Genomic DNA, 8,661 nt, shown 5'->3' on the forward strand with positions numbered 1-8,661 from the left:
ACAAAATCTTCACCACAGTCTCAGCAGTAGCGTTAGGAGGAGGGTAGGCTTCAATCCACTTCGAAAAGACATCAGCAATAAGCAAAACACATTTATAGCAACTCAACTCATTTCTACAACTCAATGAAGTCCAGTTGAAGGCCGAGATTGATAGATTCTTGTTGTCTAGAGGAATTAAGGGCTACGGGGAGAACGCTGGTAAGTGGAGCTGAAATGCGCATCAGCCATGATTGAATGGCGGAGTGGACTCGATGGGCCGAATGGCCTTACTTCCACTCCTATGTCTTATGGTCTTATGGTCTTATGGTTGCTTTCCAAATTACTTTAAAATTATGATGTGTCTCACTTTTTTTAAAAATGGAAACAATTTCTCCCTAGCCTTCTCCTCTCCAACTTATCCAATATTTCCATACTTGAAGTATCATATTCCTGAAACTATACTTGTAAATATTTTCCAAATTCTCTTGAATGCATTCACTCACGCCCTTTCTATCATGTAGATCTCAGAATTGTACGCTATACCCCAAAAGGAAAAACAATGTAAGAACTTGTGAATGTAGGGAGGCAGGTTCAACTGAGAGAAGGGTGGGAAGGTGGACGTAAGCAAAGGGGTTGTTTTCAGAAGCCAAGCACTCACCTGGGTCCAGTTTCTCAGTCCTGCACAAATGAGTGCAGGTTAAAGAGAACACAAACTGGTTTACTGTTGGGGTAGTAACACCTTTTCTCAACTTGTCTGGCGCTGAAGTAACTGCATCCCAGGCAGGATGAGGTCCTTAAGTGGTTCTTAATTGGCCTTACTGCCCAGCATTAATTTCTGAGGTTGCAGGAAGGAGACAGGGATCTTCCCAGTGCCTAACTACTTGATTATTTGTCCTCACTGGTATATTCCCTGCTGCTTTTCAGAGGGGAAAATTCTGTCCTAAAGTCTTGATGCACTTATATTCATCTTTGGTGCAACTATATACAGAGTACTTAACAAAGTTTTGAGTTAAAAAACGAATGAGCAGAATGGGAGTATATTCTCTGGAGTTTAGGAGAATGTAAGGTATCGCCTTCAGACATTTTAAAATTTTCAAAGAGCTTGGTGAAGTCTGTTTCCTGTGGCCAGAAAGTGTAGAATTAGAAGTCATAGTTTTAGAAAAGGGCTTGGCCAAGATGAGATCTTCACTCACAGGTTTATGACTGTTTAGAATTATGTCTCAAGGGAGACATTCAATCAATGAATACATTCAAGACTAAGATCAATTCTTTTTTAAACCTCAAGAGGTTTTAAGCAAAAATTATTTGATTTTGTTTCATGTTTCTGTGAAATATATTGTCTATATGATATCGGGGCATTCGGGGCAATTTGTTCTAATTTTAGCATGGACAATTATTTCAGTTTTATGTACAAGTTCTTTTAATAAATGCAAATGTGAAATATTGCATGTTGTATTACACTACTATCTACCTTATCTTTTGTATGTCTAAAATATAAAGGAAAGTGATCACATTTTAACCAATCTTTGCATCTCTCTTTGTTCAACTTTTGCGTTATTTCTTTTTCACAATTAGTATAAAGATAAAGACAAAAATGAAGGCTATTTGGACTGTCATGCACTTTACCACAGAAAGCCAGTATGGCAAACTTTGTTTTAACTGGCACCTTATCAACTTGATTAAACATTATTCTTGAGAAATTGGCAAAAATGATATACTTCAAATACCACGATCTACCGCGATATGCGAGTGTGCATGCTGTTAGTGGAGTATAACAGTGATGTGCACGCCCCCTGCATTGCGTTTCTATTGCTTTCTTATGTTTTTACATTGATTTTAAGATGTGTGTTGATGTTTGCACATAGAATTTTTGAGGGATGTTGATGTCTCGAAGCTTCACTTGGCCAGGATTTACTGCGGTTATATGTACCTCCTGATTATCCAGAATATTTGATCAACCGGCACACTCAAGGTTCCACAGATGCCAGTTAATAAAATGCTTGTTGTATTCCAGTCTCAGTTCATAACTATCTCTTGATTATTTCCAGAGTTTTTGCGTTTTCCTATTTTTTATTACATCCAAAATGGTAAGCGAACCTGAAATTATGTTCAATAAAAATGTATAATGAGAATATCTTAATTCAATTTATTGTGAGAATTTCCAGGGAAAGATGGGGCAAACAAAGCCAGAGCTTCCTGTAGACAGAGGAGGAATAAATTGTGAAACAGAAGAAGTGTGCTTATGAAAGATGTAAGATAGAAAATAAATTTGTGACCTAGCTGAATGTAGACAGTTCAAAGGGGAAATGAAAATACAAATAGGAGAAAGAAAAATGGCATATGAAAAGAGACTGGCAGCCAGATTTGTCATGATTTCATTGCTTCTGTGCTTTGTGTCTCGGGAATAGGTATGCCTTTTTAATGGCATGTTCAACCTGTCCTGCTCCTTTCAATATGGTGAATCATTAGATCTCGTTTAGGCAGCCAACATGAAAAGGGAATTCCAAAATCCTGCATAGACATAGAAATACTAAGTGGATTAAAAATAAATATAGGGCCAATTAGGGACCAATAGGTGGATTTACATGGAGTCAGAGTCATACAGTATAGAAACAGACACTTTGGTCCAACTAGTTAACATCATGTCGCCCCACCTGCTTGCACTTGACCCACATCCCTCCAAACTTTTCCTATTCATTTACTTATCCAAATGTCCTTTAAATGTTGTAACTGTACCTGCATCCACCACTTCCTCTGGCAGTTCATTTCACACACTAACCACCCTCTGTGTCAAAAGTTGCCCCTCAAGTCCTTTTTAAATCCTTCTCCTCTCAACTAGAAAATATATACGAGAGAAACTTGGCAGATCTGACAGAATATGTGGAGAGAGAAACAGAGTTAATCTTTTCAGGCTGACATGACTCTTCTTCAGAACTGTTTCTAGGACAATCCATTGTACACACCTCCTGGACATATCCAACTCAAAGTGTTAACTCTGTTTCATTCTCTGCAGATGTTGCCAGACCTACTGGGTTTCTTCAGCATTTTCTGTGTTTTAATTGTACCATTACTGTCTCAAATTCACACTCTAATTGAAGCTATAATCTAGCTCAGTATTTTACTTGCATTGTTGAATTTTGCTCCACAATGGCTGAATGTTGTAAATATCGATTCTACTATGGCTCTTAGATTTCCTCCATCTTCCTTCATCTGTCCAGTGACACCAAAGATGCTTTCCCATTTTAGTCCATAAACTTGTAATGAGTTTAGTTCTCCCTCCTCACTTCCAAATTTTATCAAGATTCTCAGTTTCCTTTTTGCTTCATCTGATTAAATGATTTTTCTATATGTGTATAATTTGCTTAATTTTAAATGGAAATCAGAAAGAGCAGCTTCTTTTTTTAATTCATTCATGGGATGTATGTGTGTCTGGCTAGGCCAACAGTTAAGAGTCAATCACATTGCTGTGGGTCTGGAGTCACATGTAGCCAGCCTGGGTTAGGATGGCAGATTTCCTTCTCTAAAGACACAGTGAACCACATGGTATTTTCTGACAATAGTTTTCATGGTTTATCATTAAACTCTTATTTCCAAATTATTATTGAATTCAAATTCCACCATTTGTTATATCATAATATAAGATAGGCTATCACCAATAGGGCAATCTAATATACACATTTCTTCAGCCTCTACAATACTAACCTAACTGCCTCCTGTTGTATTTGTCTTTCAGCCAGTTGTACATCAACCTTCAGTTTTAACTAGGAAATCCAGACACAGTATATCAGTTGGGTTGAACTCAGAGCCATTGGCAAGGCAAGACACATCCCTACTAACTGATGTCAATTCTTTAAAGTATCATTTTCTTTTCTTAATGAGAAAAGACATATATGTTTTAAAACTTTTAAAAGATCAAAACCTTCTTACCTACAGTAGTTAAAAGAGGCAAAAGGAGAATATGTTGAATAATGAACAAGAGTCTTTTGCAAAGACTGGCACTTCTTACGTCCATATCTGGCAAGTTTAGAAACTTTTATACGAACTGAAATATGTTGCTTCAATTTCTCTGAACAGCATCCTGTTTGACTAATGACTTTAATATAGTCAGGTGGAAAGACGCTGGTTGTCCCAGCCACAAGCTTCCTGCTTACAACTCAGACAAAAGTTTTGATAGTCTGCAAGTAAATGGGTTTGATAGTAAATGGAAAAAAAAAGCTGGGCTGTGGCAAGTACAAAGAGCATATATGTTGCATCAAAATAACAAAGCAATAGGAAAAGATGAGCAATAAAAATAAATCTTGTATTTTAAAGTCTCTTTTGTACAGACACTAAGATCTAACCAAATAACACTGTTTTAAAAATCAAATACCATTCTGATCCAACCAGCACTGTCCATTTACTGTGAAACAAATGAGAATCCCCTGGTTAATTATATTGGTTTGATTTTGCTGGATTTGGTGTCAGCCTCAGTGGTGGCAGTTTTGTTAAAAAGTCACGATGTCATGGGTTCAAGTACAGGTGAGATTTGGAGATGAGATTTAGGATAATAAATAAGGCAAACACTGTTTTCTTTCTGCCATCTCATTCTGACCCTTCACTCTCAACTGCTGTACAGTTCCAGATCACTACTGTCTCACTCCTACCTCTCTGAACGTATTCAGAACATTTTTAACAATGTCCTGTCTTCTTGCTAAGTCCGCAAAAGATCTAGCTACCCTTCATCATCTATGTAATATTCCTAAATATCATAAACATCACAGCAACGGCTTCCACATAAATGCTGATGAAACCCAATTGTATGTCGTCATTAATTCTCTCGAATCTATCATTTGACCAATATTAACTCATGATCTGCCCGTTAAATAACCAATGCCTCCTCTATAGGCCATGAATGCAATTGAGGGATGACTTTCAAGTTAGATTTGACATGATCTTAATAGCCTTTGTTAAGATATACCTATTTTAAAATATGACTTCATAAGTGGATACAGTATGGTGAATCTAAATTGATATGTACACTGTACCTTCATGGTCCCAGCTGAGTCCGTTTTTATACATTTGAGCTCCAAATAGGTGCAGCCTTCTTCTGGTGAATCAGGTTAAATCTAAAACAGGGCAAAAGTGAGGACTGCAGATGCTGGAGATTAGAGTCAAAATTAGAGTGGTGCTGTAAAATCACAGCAGGTCAGGCAGCATCGAGGAGCAGGAAAATTAATGTTTCGGGCAGGAGCCCTTCATCAGGAATGAGGCTGAGAGGGAGTGGGGCTGGGGAGAAGGTAGTTAAGAGTGCATTAGATGGATGGAGGAAGGGGTAAAGGTGATAGGTTGGAAAGAAGAATGGAGCGGATAGGTGGGAAGGAAGATTGACAGGTGGGACAGGTCATGAGGATGGTGCTGAGCTGGAAGGTTGGAACTGGGGTAAGGTGGGGGGTGGGAGGGGAAATGAGGAAACTGGTGAAGTCCACATTGATGCCCTGAGTTGAAGGGTTCCGAGGCGGAAGATGAGGCCTTCTTCCTCCAGGCATCGGGTGGTGAGGGAAAAGCAGTGGAGGAGGCCCAGGACCTGCTAAATCTAAAACACTTCTGCACTTCAACATTAAATAGCATAAACTAAAAGGAATTTTCTCTCGGGTTTTATGTCAACTTGTCACACAGTACAAATTCAGTCAAGTAAAATAAATCAATTGTTTCAGATTATCCTTTTAAATTTGTTAAAAAAGACAACCCTGGACACCTTTCTTTTATCTTAGTTCAATTAAAAATCAGTGACTAAAATGGTCAAGAATATCTATTGAACAAGATAAGTTGCCAAGGTCAGGTAGACAGAGAACTGGCAATGTTTCTAGTCAGTACAATTTTTCTTCAAAACACACTTAATGGAGTTGGACTAATCAGTATGATGCTTGACTTTCTAGCTGATGTTGTTTTGCACCATTGAAACTCATTCCAGTTTTGCCTTTTCTTGAATGTGGATGCTGCAGTTATGAGGAGGAGTGGTGCTAGGTTGGGAATCTAGAACTAGTGGTTTCCGTAAAAATCAAAGATTCCTGTAAAACAGAGAATAATTTTTTTTTCCTCTCTCAGAAGAACTTTCCTCCTGAAAATGCGGTGGAAGCAGAGACTTTAAATATTTTTAAGGGAGTTACATAGATTATTGTTAGGCAAGGTGGTGAAAAGTTAAAATGTGTAGTTGGAAATATGGATTGAGGTTATAGTCAGATAGGTCATGATCTTATTGAATTGCAGAGCAGGCTCAAGGAAATCTTTTGTTAAATCTACTTTTCTGTGACTCATGCATTCGAACACTAAGATACATCTGCACTTCTGGGGAAATTTATTCCTCAGTTCTGAGGAAGGGTCACTCGACCCGAAATGTTAACACTAATTTCTCTCCACAGATGCCGCCAGACCTGCTAAGCATTTCCAGCAATTTCTTGTTTTTACCTCCATACCTGGTATCGAGGTAGATGCTGGAGATCAGAATCAAAACGTGTGGTGCTAGAAAAGCACAGGTGGTCAGGCAGCATCCAAAGTGCAGGAGAGTCGACGTTTCAAGCATAAGCTCTACATCAGTAATGGGGATCATTCCTGATGAAGAGCTTATGCTCGAAACGTCAACTCTCCTGCTCTTCAGATGCTGCCTGACCGGCTGTGCCTTTCCAGCACCACACTTTCATACCTGGTATCTGCCTAGCAAATGTTCTCTGGACAGTTTATCTTTTCTTAGATAAGGAGCACAGTATTCCATCTGTATCCTGACTAGTTCTTTGTGTGATTTGAGTAAAGCCTCCCTACTTTTATATTCCCTTTAAAGAAAAGGCGAATAGTCCATTTGCCTTCCCAATTATCTATTGAACTTGGATGCTTTATATTTGTGATTCATAATCAAGGACTGTCAGATTCTTCTGTTCCATAACTCTTTGCATTCTTTCTCCATTGAAATAATATTCAATGTTAAACAATAATTTGCGGAGGAGGTGGTATTTTTGTTCGACTATTAATCCAGAGATCTAAATAATGTTCTTGGGACCAGGGTTCAAATCCCGCCATGGCAAATGGTGGAATTTGACGTCAATAAAAAATCTGGAATTAAGGTCTAATGATCTCCATTGTCAATTGTCAAAAAAATCCATCTGATCCTTTAATGTCCTTTAGGGAAAGAAACTGCCATCCTTGTCCAGTCTGGCCTACATGTGACTCCAGTTCCACAGGTTGACTCTGAATGCCTTCTAGACAGTTAGGGATGGACAATATATGCTGACCAGTCCAATGATGCTCACATCCCATGAATGAATAAATAAAACCTCCTGTATTTTTGCTGCCACAGTGCATAACCTGTTATTTCCCCACATTATATTCCATTGCCCAAATTTTTGCCCACTCGCTTAATATGTCTATATTTCTCTGCAGACTCGTTGTATCATCGTCACCATTTGAATCTTCACCTACCTTTGTGCCCTCCCTACTGGTTTTGTGGCTCACTGGTGTAATTTGCAGTGATTAAAACTTGAAAGGTCAATCACTCAAATCAAATCAAGTATCATGGTTTCATGCAAGTTATTCAGTTTATTCATTTGTATTTGCATTTGCATAGGGTATTGTGAAACATATAAACAAGAAAGTTGTCAGACCTGAAAATACGATAAGATTAAAGCATCCTGAAGCACATCAGGTCCAGCAGCTTCTGATCAAATGAGGATGCTTCATCAGACTAATTTACAGAATTGATCAAAAACATGCCAGCTAAGCAAATGTGGCACTCTTCCATTTAAACTCCAAACTGTTAATTGACATTGGTCTGGATTTGCCCCTCCCTCGTATGGAATGATTAATTGCAAAGAAAGTTAGAAATACCATGTGATTCTCAACATCAAGAAATATTTTCGTGATTTTCCCCTCAAGTCTTAAATGTCGAATGCAGAATCTCACTGTTGAACAGTGACAACCTTATTTCCATATACTTGCATCTCATTAAAACTCCACCTTGGCCCACTCGTATGTCACCTCCAATTTCGTTCTCCTTGATCGAGAGGCTAAACACCACTAACCACCACAAATTCTCCTGCAGTGAGACAAAGAGGGTGACTGAGTATCATGGAAGTGGATGGCTAACTATTTGTAGTGATGCATGACTAGGAGAGATCATATAGTCATAAAGATCTGCAGCGTTCAGCCTCAACGCATCTATGCCAGTCAAAAACAAACCTAACTATACTAATTCAATTTTCTAACACATGGCCCATAGCAAGTGCACTTCTGAATACTTCTTGAATATTATAAGAGTTTCTGCCTCTCCCACACTTCCAGGAAGTGAATTCCAGATTCCCACTATCCCTTAGGTGAAGAGCTGGGGCCCTAATGAGCAAGTAGGAAGCACAGATGGCAGAAGGGATGAATAATTTGAGAGGATGCGAGTGTAGTATGGACATGATCCATGTAATTTATAGAGCTGTAATTCATGAGCTTTGGTAAGATGCATGTACAATGTTAGATTGAGTGGTAGCCTTTTCAGTGTGAGGTAACATAGGAACGATGGTAGGACTGAACCTTGCAGAACGTAGAAGATTTGGCTGTGTCTGGTCTTGTATTAATTGGCCACTAAAATGACTCCTCCTCTTCACCACTCCATCTCCATGTTATCCAGGTGCCTTCTACAAAGCAGCGAATGAGATGTATTTTCCT

At 38.6% G+C, this 8,661-nt stretch overlaps 1 protein-coding gene across 1 annotated transcript in view; it reads right to left on the reverse strand.

Moving 5' to 3' along the window:
- Window positions 1–3,997, reverse strand: part of LOC122559788 — a 49,972-nt gene extending 45,975 nt beyond the window's left edge. Inside the window, exon 1 of the mRNA XM_043709864.1 lies at window positions 3,907–3,997. Coding sequence (XP_043565799.1) covers window positions 3,907–3,991 — 85 coding nt within the window. The 5' untranslated portion in view covers window positions 3,992–3,997. The remainder of the gene's footprint in view (window positions 1–3,906) is intronic.
- Window positions 3,998–8,661: the final 4,664 nt, after the last annotated feature.

The sequence above is a fragment of the Chiloscyllium plagiosum genome, chromosome 1 (genome assembly GCF_004010195.1).
Source record: "Chiloscyllium plagiosum isolate BGI_BamShark_2017 chromosome 1, ASM401019v2, whole genome shotgun sequence".
NCBI lineage: Eukaryota > Metazoa > Chordata > Chondrichthyes > Orectolobiformes > Hemiscylliidae > Chiloscyllium > Chiloscyllium plagiosum.